Source organism: Piliocolobus tephrosceles, chromosome 1 (assembly GCF_002776525.5).
Source record: "Piliocolobus tephrosceles isolate RC106 chromosome 1, ASM277652v3, whole genome shotgun sequence".
In the NCBI taxonomy this organism is placed as follows: Eukaryota; Metazoa; Chordata; class Mammalia; order Primates; family Cercopithecidae; genus Piliocolobus; species Piliocolobus tephrosceles.
This window is the reverse complement of record NC_045434.1, coordinates 42,834,919-42,847,237: the sequence shown is the minus strand read 5'-3', so window position 1 is coordinate 42,847,237 and position 12,319 is coordinate 42,834,919. Positions and strand designations below refer to the sequence as shown.

The following is a 12,319-nucleotide window of genomic DNA, read 5'->3' as shown; positions in this document are numbered from 1 at the left end:
GTCATCCTATCTAGGGTATCTGTGGAGTGTGCAAGCTCAGAGGACTGTCACCGCAATATACAAGATGGAGGCTTGCTCCTCGCAGCTCTGCTAGATGTCGTGAAGGAGGGCTTCCTCACTCTGTTCTGTATCCTGAGGGAACTTTCAGGGTTGGTGATTGATTTCATTGCCTACCTCTGCTCAACCACTGGCATGCTTGAGGATTTTCAAGGAAATGTTGTCAAAAGTACTTGGTTAAAGTCAAGATTCTGACTGGATCTTTTGGCTCCCCAAATAGGAATTTCCAAATCAAATACTGTAGTAACCAGAAGTCTGTTCCTACTAATGACTATGCAGTAGCTCATGTCTGGTCACTGTCCTGTCAGTTTCTATGCTTGTAGAATATTGGACAGAGGAAATGAGCAAAACTAATGTGGTTTAATTTTAGAAAGAAGCTCAATGGTCAGGGTCAGGTGTTGGAGTTGTTTACCAAAGTACTTAGTTATAAAAATGTCCTTTCTAAGGATTTAGGCATGAAGCAGACGTCTTGACTGTATTACATCAGCATTTCCCCAAGTGTTCAGTGAGATAATGTATTAGGGAAAAAAAGGTTTGGGATTAAATCTTTCAGAAAATGTTGGCTTGAATAAACGCAACCTGTTCACTGCTGAACTTCTAAGTTTCTTTAATTGTTAGTGTTGACAGAAAATCTTTAATAGGAGGACATGTTATGTAGTATTTTTCAAACTTGTTTGATCATAGAACACTTGTGACTAAAAACACCTTTACTAGACTAGTATTCTGTAGAACATTCTTTGGTAAACACTGATTTAGTCAATCACCTGACTGACAGCTGGACTGTGGAGTGGATATTTTTTCCAGGTTTCTTTGAATAATGTGATTCTAGGTTAAAAATCCTTCAATCATAGCTCACGATTAGGCCTTCACTAGTTTAATATCACAGGAGATGAATTCACTTGAGATAAGATATAAAAAACGCTGTTTATGTAGATGAAAAAACTTATGTAAAGTGGGAATCATAACAGGTGAGGTAGGACATTTCTGCCACTCACTAGCTGTCTTGTTTTAAGAAAGTTACTTAAGTTATGTCTGTCCTAGGATCCTGACCTATAAAATGTGGTAAAATGTAATGCTACCTCTATCTCAAGGGATCTCATGATTGTGTGTCTGTTTATGTGTATGACTTTAAATTTAATCCCTGTTTTAGCTATAAGGAAACAAATTTTAGGTTCTTCAAAAGGTTATGAAAAAATGTGAAAATTTATTGAGGCTGATTTTAGTGTAATATTGTTTTTTTTATAAAATAATTTTATAAAAGAGTCCATCAAGATATTACATAGAAAATGCACACTAAGGTAATGTATATATACACTTCATAAAAATAGAATACATCTTGGCAATTGCTTAGAGTCTATTACCACCATGTACAGTGTATTGACGTTTAACATTTATGTTAATTTGAACATATGAGATTTTTAAAAAACAAACCTGTCCCACTGGTATCTTTAAAAATTGTTTTCATTGACAGGAAAATAAAAAATTCTGGAATGTAAAAGTTATGAAGTTAACTGGATGAAAGTTTATATTAAAATGTTAAAGTTCCATGCCCTGAACAACTGTCGTGAGGGCAAAGCGATTTTTTTAAAATTATTTTCATAAGTGGTTCAGCTGATCTCACAAAATCACTGAAAATAATATCCTTGTTCTGAATGTTCAGTCAAGATAAGCACCATTTGGGATCAAACAAGACTTCTAGTAACTGTACTATATTTTTAAAAATGAGTGGTGTTTTTCTCCTTAAAATGAAAATAGGTAAGTCCTATTATAATGTATCAATACTTACAAAAATAGCCATAAGTTATTTTATAAGCTTTGATCAAAATACTTAGTAACTAATTTTATGATTCTAAAAATAGTCAAATGCTCAAAAACTCTATTTGACTCTGAATCAGTTGTTTTTGTTTTTTGTTGTTTGGTTTGGCTTTCAGGAAAATGATCCTAGGTACTACACTACTATAAACCGTCACTGATAGGTCCTGTTAGATGTTCAGAGTAATCTTTGGGAAGTAACTGCTCCAGTGTAATAAATAAAATAATAAGGGACTTTTCTAGACCATACTTCAAGATACGACCATGGTGGGATCATGAAAACACCTCAGAAGTACCAAGAAAGGCACACAAAACAGACTGTAGCACCATTTTCAAGTTGCCAAGATTGCAACTGTTCAAGAGACAGTAATCTGGAAGGGGGCTTGATTGCCATGATTAATACGGTTTAAATATGTAGAATAGGCTTTAGAGAGTTCCTTAGTATGGATAGACAGACACAGCTATATAAACTATGAATGTGGTCTGATATTCAATGGTCCCGTTGGCACTGTAGGATGAGGCTCGGACCCTCATGCGGTAGGTCTCTGCTTCTCGTAGTGGTCGTGTTGTATACACCACTCCTTTCAGGTTTTCATCCCTCAAGGCAAAAGGAACAGTCTGTTCCTCATCTATCATGAGGAAAGTTGTCCTGGGATGCATCACTCCATCCTGCGTGTAGGCAACCAGCCGGATTAAATCTTGATTGGTGGCTATTCCAAATGGGAGGGAGACGAGTTTGTATTCCAAAGCATATGGACTCAAGGCACATTCCAAATCATTGGGTGGACAGTTCTTGAGGCAGAACCTAAGAACAACAAACATATGAAATACATAGTTATCTGGAAGCAGGAGGTGGCATGATGCAGGTGATCGTGATCCATGACAACCTTTTCAGGCACTGCATGCAGGAGGCAGCCTGGTTGTAAAAGCGGTAAGACTCAGTCGTGTTCTGTGTCACTAACTCAAACCAGACACCAGATGACTAGGAGAAGATGCTGGTGTGAAGTCAAATATCTATCTTGCAGCTCCATTAAAAGCAGAAGTGTCTGAGCCATTGAAGTAAGTATGAATGCCACAAGAGTATTTTCTTTAACATGAAAAGTCAGTTTTGGAAATAAAAGCATCTGCATATATATTGGAAACACGTACTTCTTAAAGAGGAATACAAACTACTTTTTAATTATATAGTATCCTAACACTGTTTGAAAGGTGAAACAAAATATATTGATATTTTATTTTTCTAAAAATAATAAAAGGTCAATTAGGATTTCTGGTGGGGAAGGGGCACTTCTTTTGTAATTGTCGTTCACATTACTGTAGATTAAAAAGCTTTATTTTCTTTTACCAGAGCGCATGTTGACTGCTTTTTGAGTCATGATGACTTTTAAATTGTTTGCCAGAAACCGATGGTAATAAAGAGGGGGAAAATGCACAGAGGGCCCTTTTATGAAGATAGGATTCTGCAGTCATAGTATTTTTAGAGGTTTTGTTAAGTCCGTATTTTCAATTTTCTCCTTCCTATTCCACATCTCATCAGACCAATCGCAAGTAGGTTTTTGGTGGATTCTAGGCAGTTCACACTTGACTATGCCGCAGTAACTTGGTAAGCATTACTAAGAGGAAAACAAAGTGAGCTCCAGCCAGTATTTGGTTTCAGAAACACCTTCCTATTAGCTGGACCTACCCAAGAGGAACATTATCACTTGTTTTCAATCACCCTGTTAACTTGGTACCTGGATAGAGTACAACATTTCTGGAAGGAAAGAGAGAAAAATAGAATGGTAGTTTATTCAGAATGCAGAAAAGCCTGTTTCAGACAGAAGGAAATATAAGCAAGATGATGTATGAATGGGCAGACAACTGACTCATCTTCGCTCATCTCCATTCTCAAGGAGTGGTGAGTCAGTGAAACAACAGAAAAGGTGCCTCATGGTGGGCTCTGAGTGTTCAGAGCCCTTACCACCCTGAGGCAACACAACAGAAACGAAAAACTTGCTGCTGAGGCAGAACCCACCATGTTACATGTTATATGCTGGGAAGACTGCTTCAGGCAACACTGGCAGCCAAGAGTGAGCTTGGGTGGCAGTGGCTGCTGCAGGATGAGCTCATTTCTTGCCTACTCATTGAAGAGAATACTTACTGTAACCCCATATCTTCCTGGAGTTAGTGACTTCCTGTGAGTTACACGTGACAAGAGACAAAGTTATGTTGGTCAAGGAGTGGGAGGAAGGATTTTCAAAAGCCCGTCTGGGATGAGAAGGCAAGACATACCCTGAAACAGGATCCCGTTGGTAGTTGGGCGGACAGGGTGTATCGATGCACTGGTAGCTTCCTCTCATGTTGAAGCACATGCGATTGGGCCCACAGTGTACATTCTGCTCCAGACACTCATCGATATCTAGGGACAGTACAGGGAACATGCAGCGTCAGCAATGAGGGTGAGAGAAGGCCATCAGAGCGGGCACTGTGGATGTGTGACTGGAAGGTGGAGGGCTAGCCTTCTCCTCCCATGAATGAACTTAGTCCTATCTAAGCTCCTTCAACCACAAAATGGGGATCATGACACCTGGTGGGGATTTTTCCCAGATTGCCTCAAGCACATATTTCTTTATGTGAAAGGATATCAAACAATGAGAGCTATAAAAGTAGATGGGGAGATATTAAGAGCTCTCTGGTGTCTTTTATATTTGGGCAATACCGTGCATTTGAGTTTTATAAAGCAAGTAATATTTTAAATGCACTATGAACAAACCAAAAATTTAAAGGACAGTTGTGAATATTTTTTGCAAAGTGAAGAATCTTCTTAAAACGTGAGTGATTTTTGCCTACTGTTTTGTTGTATAATGTCAAATTGTTGAGTGGAAAATAGGGTCTGAGATATGAAAGGAGTCAAGTTATAAGTTCGGGAGAGATGGTACAGGCTAGTCAGATCTTGAGGAGAGAGACAAAACAGGATCAAATACATGGCCCAGGCACCACAAAGTAAGCTGATCAAATGGAACAGTTCACCTGGATCTGGACTGTGTTGAGTCTGTCTTCTGTTGTTATGGTAGTGGGATGGTCTCCTTAGGGTAATGGTATGGGGAAAATACGCAAATGAAATTCTCTTTTTTTTTTTTTTGAGACGGAGTCTCGCTCTGTCGCCCAGGCTGGAGTGCAGTGGCGCAATCTCAGCTCACTGCAAGCTCCACCTCCTGGGTTCACACCATTCTCCTGCCTCAGCCTCCCCAGTAGCTGGGGCTACAGGTGCCCGCCACCACGCCTGGCTAATTTTTTTGTATTTTTAGTAGAGATGGGGTTTCACCATGTTCACCAGGATGGTCTCGATCTCCTGACCTCGTGATCCGCCCGCCTCGGCCTCCCAAAGTGCTGGGATTACAGACGTGAGCCACCGCGCCCGGTGAAATACTCTTTATTTTGTTGTTTTCTACACTAAGTTGTTAAGTAGAAACACACTTTAAGTGCTTCATGAAAATGAGTGTTTTTGAGCCATGATTCTTAATTTGGGGTTTATTTTTGAGTATCAGGGGATCTGTAAATGAAAATGTTTGCGTGTGTGTGTATGAGACAGACAAAGAATGTGAGATTGATTGATGGATTTTCTGGAAAGAGGGTCCATGGAGTTTAACACAATTTGTAAGGAATTTTAAGATCCCAAAGGTAAGAATGGTATTTTAGAGCAGTGGTTTTCATACTGGGGCATCCTCATTTCCCTGGTGATGCACGAATATTTTCTAGCAGTATGAATGCAGACGAATATTTCAGGGAATCGATTCCCATATTCTCATTTTCCATAATTCTCCGCTCATTTTGCCTGAGAACATCTCATGGCCTGGAGGTCTCTATTCCCTTCTCCCTGTTTCCACCCTTCTTCTGATTTACAAAGACAGGTTTCAACTAATCTCAGAGGATAAACACAGTAAGCATATTGGTAATAAAGACTGATAGTGGCAGGCCTTATTTTATCATGGCCACAAACCAATGGTCTTAGCTCACTGTTTTATTTTATTTTTTGAGATGGAGTCTCACTCTGTTGCCCAGGCTGGAGTGTAGTGGCATTCTCTCGGTTCGCTGCAAGCTCTGCCTCCTGGGCTCAAGTGATTCTCCTGCCTCAGCTTCCTGAGTAGCTGGGACTACAGGCATGCATCACCATGCCTGGCTAACTTGTATTTTTAGTAGAGATGGAATTTCACCATGTTGGCCAGGCTGGTCTCGAACCCCTGACCTTAGGTGATCCACCTGCCTCAGCCTCCCATTAGCTTGCTATTTTGAATTAGATTTTGGAAGTGAGTTGGCTGTCATGGGGACACTTACTAACATTTTTGTTTGAACAGAAAAATCACCTTCGACTTTTTCTGACAGTAGATCTGATTAATTTGACAAGAATACAGACTTTCATATATAGTGGCCACCTTCCATTAACCGAGGGAGTTAAACCTGCAGCTCTGAAGTTTTGATGAAAATATATTTAAAGCTTGTGCACATTAAGATAACAATCTGTATAACAGTGCCAGAATTCACATCCTTTACAACTATTTAAACTTATAAGAAATTTTAGTGGTTAATTTTTAAAAGTATGAGTAAAGTATAAGGTTTTCAAAGTCTAAGTCAATTGGCTGCATATAGCATTGGTCCTGATATAAAAGAGGGAAAAATGACAATTAAATGGACTGAATTGGTTCTCCAGAGGTGGGTCCTGAAGGTCAGATGCATTTCTATCATGGAAGCTGTCCTAAGAACAATGGGCATGTGTTACTATGACGTCACTGTACAGTAGTACATAACCTGGTAGTTGGATAATGGTATTTATATTGGGACTTGATACAAAAATAAGCATTTTAGATTTGGCTCCAAATATGTTGTTTTCTAAGGAAAACACAGACAATGTAATTATTTACTTAAAACAATAAGTCTGCACAAAGTAAAAAGATACTGGTTAGAATGATATGGAGTAAATAACTTTTTAGTTATGTGTGCTGACAATGATGTAGTATGCTATTACTAGTATTATACTAGGATTAGTTTTCCTACAGGAATGAAACACAATGTGAAACAACTTTTTATTTCAGTTAATTCTTGCCTACTGGCTCTGTGAAACAATTTCTAATTATGATTTTATCAGTCAGGAGGGCTTAATCTCCCTGACAAAATGAGATTGTCTCAGTGATGTGAAAAGCCTTCTAGAAAAATGTGAAATTCAATTAGCCTTATCTTCCTTCTCTCATTAAAAATTTTTCTCTTCATATTCATCATCCACATGAATTTTATCTCATTTTCATCATGAACTCTTGCAGAAACATGAAGCCAGTGGGCTGCAGGGGACCATGATAGTGGTGGTGTGGAGACTGGAAGCTGGATGCACATCAGTGTGCATAATAAGTTGTTATTTAGTAGTTACCTTATATATTTTCATTGGGTAAATATGCATCTATAAAGAAATATCAGAATCTAATATAGAAATATATACTTTCTATTAAAAAGCTTTCCTAAGTACTGAGGTGCTGGGCAGGTGGCCCTCTTCTGTCTCTGGTCTATTACCCTCTCCTCAGGGTGAAGCACTCTCTCTAGAAATTCACTCACTCTACTCATTTACTCTACTCACTATTCTTAAAAAAAAGAAGACAGAAAAATAAATAGATACTGTGTTGTCTTCTGTTCATGGATGATGTGATGTCTGGTTTCTATTTAAGAAAATTACGATTGAAATGAAAGTATTTTGTAACATACTGCTACAAGAAAAGAATCCCAAAATGAGCTGAAAATTTTTATATTAACAGCTTTAGAACATATGAATGTATTTAACCAAGTGCTTCTGAATACTAAAAAAAATAATTTAGGATAAACATACTTGAAACATCTGTCTTATAGAAAATATAAGTAATTTAGATTCTTGTTAAACATGCATTGCATTTTTAAAACACGGATGAATAAGAGCACTTATTTTAAATGCAGTGCTCATATGTTTCCAAATTTTTAGAAGTAGATTAGTGGTGCATAAAATTAGCATAAGGATCCTTTAGTTTCTCCTCTCTGCATCTTAGGCAATTCTTGATTGGTCACGCTTTTTTTCATTTTGCAGTCTGGTGACTTTCACTTTTGACTAGAGTTTCTGTCCTTGCTCAATGTCAAATTCACTTTAATTTCCCTTTTGTTGACATTTGTATCAGTAATTTCTAAATCTTTTAAAAAAACATATGCAAATAAAAAGCAGTCTTTGGTTCCTTATAAATGCCTCAAACACTTTCTAAAACTATAAAAAGAATGCAAGTTATTCTTTAGGGCAAAGAAAAAGGCATAATTGTTTTCTCTCAAGTCTTTTTAAAACCACAAAAATATGTAACCCATTTAAATTGCAAACATTTCAAGTGACACCTGTTTCTGATTTGTCCATGTTATTTTCCACTCTCTGTAGCACAACTGAAAGCTGAAGAATGTTTGGAACTAAATAAGTTGACAAAAGCAATTAAAAAAAAACGGGCACAATTTAGAAAGGAAGAAAAATTCTCTAATGAGAATAAAATATAACCCTTTAAAATCTGGCTAAGGGGTTTTATGTTTCAGTGGTTATTCCAAATGCTTCGGTATCTGCTCTGTTGCCTTCCTTGGTGCCTGGAGTACCCGGAGGGGGTGTGGTTTTAGTGTGGGCAACCCCACTCCTTCAGGAAGACTCTTGGGTTGAAGAACTGGGAAAAGTGATCACATCTGGATAAAGTGCTCTCACCCCATCCTGCTGCCTCAGTGCAATGCTCCTGGTGCTCACAGCGTCCCAGGAGACAAAGGACTATTCTAGACATATAGATCTGAGGTCAAGTCCTACCTCTGCTCTTGATTATTCTAGGACATCAAGGCTCACATAATCACTCTGAGAATTAGTTTCAGAATGGGTACAAATTATCTAATAGGTGCCTATTAGAATGGGTGCAAATTATAGCCCTTGACATATTTATACTGCTGATTAAAATGAAATAACAGTTGCTTTGGAAAAAGATAACAATATGATTAAATAAATTATTCAGTACTTCAAATCTGAGTAAAATTCTCTGCATGGGGTAGGTTCTTAAAAATGTTTGGTGACTGATGGCCCAAAGCAAAAGTTACTGCTCAACTTGATGTTTCATCTCCAGCCCACATGACCCAGATGGGGCTCTCAGGGAGTGTGAATGAGTGAATGGGTGGGGTAGGGTGGTGTGGGGTAAGGTGGCAGTGCTCATGGTAACTAGGGTGAAGCCATTGTCTATACTGGTTTTGCCTCCTGGAACTCATTTTCCATGAGCTGCATCCCAGCAAGTCTTTTGTGAATCCCATAAAGAGAAAAAAATTCAATCGAAATTTGATTGATTTTTTTTTGTCATTGCTACACTTGCCCAAAACTCTGTTATAGAACCAATAAGCTATATTTTGATGTATTTACATGTCTGTCTCCACTAGCCTGTAAACTCTTAAAGGGGAAGACTGTGTCTTATTTATCTGTTTAAATCCTGCAATGCTAGCACATAATTTTTCCACATCAATGTAGACTCGACGAATGAATGAATCATTTAATTGACTACCAAACTGATCACTCTAAAAATAAGTTTAATAAGAGGGACCACATATAAAATAATGTCTAACACTGAAGTAAATTTACTGAGTAACCTTCTCATTTTTCACTTCCATTTTAGTGGAATTGTAAAAAAAAAGTTTGAAAAGATCTATTCCCATTAAGGCTTAAAAATATATAATATGAACTGGCTTAGGCACTTTTGCTCCTTCTAGTAAGACCATTCCAAAAATGTTTCTCAACTATTTTCTTTGCTTACTTCCTCTCCCATTGCTTCTCCTGCTTGCAAAAGCAATATTTGAACATAATTCTGACCCATGGGAATGGGAAAGAAGGGGAAGCCACTAGGAGAATGATTATTCAAAAAAAAAACTTCTCACCCTCTCTGTTGGTTTTTAGTCAAGTTGCAACAATAAACATCCCAATGTTTTCTCACCTTGGCATGTCTTTCCATTGAGTGTGAGTTGATAGCCAGGTGGGCAGATGCACTGATAACTTCCAAAGGTATTCTTACACTCATGCTGGCAGGCATCTGTATTTTCACATTCATCAATATCTGTTCAGGAAGATGACAGAGTTATCACCACACAAGGAAAAAGCAGACACTGTGACAGAGCCAACTCTCATCAAGTTGTTGATATACATTAGAAAAACTTCCTGGTGATTTTATACTTGTGTGTTAAAAAATGCTCAGAGCTATTTTCTATCAGGTTTTTTTATGTTATAAAAATATTGAATATAGTACTGTATACACAGTACCATATTACAAAATATGGACATTTCTTCTATGTATAAGCACATATATGCTGAAGTCCCAACCTGATCAATTTTTATATTAGTTAAGAGAGACATGACAGAGGAAACAAATGTAGACAGGATCCTAAACCACCAAAATATGAAACTCTTTAAGGAACAGTAGAAATTTCCTAAAATATAATGTTCCTATTGAGATTAATTGTAAAAAGGAGTATTTGTTTTTATTGTATTCAAATTTTGGCTCTCTTTCTGTCTCGCAGCAGGCCTACCCATGCATAGCTTTCCCATACACAGATATCATATGGAAATGTTTTTCATTTTTGTGACAAAAAATATTCCTCAACATTTTCTACACAATTTGAATGCACTAATGACAAGTACATACATATATAGTTGTGTTACCTTTGGCAGGCCATTTAACTTCTCAAGATCTCATTTATTCTTCTGTCAAAAGGGACACTTGAGACTATCTGCCCTAATTCACAGTTTTGCTGAAAGGTTCATATACAGTAACATGTGGGAAAGTAGTCTATAAAGGGCTATCTGCTATTATTAAACAAAGCCATGAAAATGGCAAGGAGTGTGAGAATAGTTGATAATTCAAAATTAATTGATATTTGCTTTAAGGTATGTGATTTGGGAGGCTGAAAATTTCTTGTCGCAGTGGTGTTTTGCTTTGACTAAAATTAAAATTTGCTCATAGTCTCTGATCATACACCAACCAGTGGAAGACTAGTTAACCAAAGTGTTGATTCTATGACTTGTGTGAGTTTTTACTTCTTTCCTTTAAAATCAGCTTTAACCTAAAATAACAGAAATGTAAATGATATTGAACTCCAAGTAGTTAACACAGAGCTTTTGCAAGTATGAATTTTACAGTGTCCCCAAGTGTGATTTCTGCATTCAGATGCAATGCAATGGTCATTTTTCCTGTTATGCTTTGGAATCAATTTCTTCAAAAACTAGACTTTAGGACAAGTCTAATAAGATTTCATAGTGTTAATTTGAATCTTTCATAACTTGTCTGTCCCAGATAGTTAATGAAAAGCATTTGGTGTTTATTGCAAGTTGGTCTTGTTGTGTAGTTCCAAAGCTGTCTACAGTCTTACTGTAAATTTCTTCATTGTCCCAATACTATAAAATACCATATTTTAAGAAATGTTTAAGCCTATGAATTGCCCCCAAAGAAACTTAAATATCCAGTAATGGACTAGCTATAAATTTTTACTTTAGATTCTCCAAGATTGACCCTTACTGTGAAATAGTGGCTGCCTCAAATAGCAGATGACTGAGGAAGATAATTGTGATAACATAATATAGATTTAACATAAACAGAAGACAGAAAACATTTATAAGACTCTACTATGATGAAACTGCAGCCATAGATGGTGATGAAGAAGTGGAGAAATGGGTTATTAATCAGGAAACTTTCTTAAAATAACTTGGACCTTCTGATAATTTGGAAGAAACCAGCTAATGGTGTATAGTGTGGAGGGTGTGGTTTAATTCATTTTTCATAACACAGATGTTTGAGCAGGGAAAGTAAAGGTAGATCAAAAGAAAGTGCTTGTCTAAAATGAAGGCTCAGAATGGGATGGTAACCTATCACCTAGTCTGTGAAAACCCTCTAGTGGTAATGACTGTTTGGAAGAAACTGAAATACAAAATATCAGATGTTAATTCTGTCAACAAAAGAATAGTGAACAACTTTAATGAAGAGTCAGATCAAAATTGTGGGCATAAAAAATTACCAAAACTCAGAACAGTTTGTAGCAGATTGACAGTATTGTTTAATATACTAGCAAGAATACTGGAGTCCACATATTTAGCAATTAAACAGTATTTGACCACATGGGACAAAATGTAGACAATTGTTAATGAATGCATTAATGTTTGGTGGTAGAAGAAATGAGCACTGTCAACAATTCTGGTAAGCTAATCACAAGGGAGAAGTTTCCATGTCCCTTATATTAAGCTGCAGGTACATCAGGGTGAAAAAAGACAGAAAAATGCTGGAAAAAAATATGAACCTAAAAAGCAAAGGGTAAAGTTTGAGTGTCCAGAGGGACTGAGGGTCCAACTGAGTAGAGATGATATGGGAAGATGAATCCACCTAAGGTTGACCAAGAAGTACATCTAAGAAGATAATAAGAG

At 37.2% G+C, this 12,319-nt stretch overlaps 1 protein-coding gene across 1 annotated transcript in view; it reads right to left on the bottom strand.

The window, feature by feature from the left end:
• Window positions 1–1,237: 1,237 nt before the first annotated feature.
• The window catches only part of HMCN1 (hemicentin 1), a 454,750-nt gene continuing 443,668 nt past the window's right edge, over window positions 1,238–12,319 (bottom strand). Inside the window, exons 105-107 of the mRNA XM_023203379.3 lie at window positions 9,846–9,965; window positions 4,141–4,267; window positions 1,238–2,674 (exon numbers count right to left, since the gene is read on the bottom strand). Of these exons, the coding sequence (XP_023059147.2) occupies window positions 2,308–2,674; window positions 4,141–4,267; window positions 9,846–9,965 (614 nt within the window). The 3' untranslated portion in view covers window positions 1,238–2,307. The remainder of the gene's footprint in view (window positions 2,675–4,140; window positions 4,268–9,845; window positions 9,966–12,319) is intronic.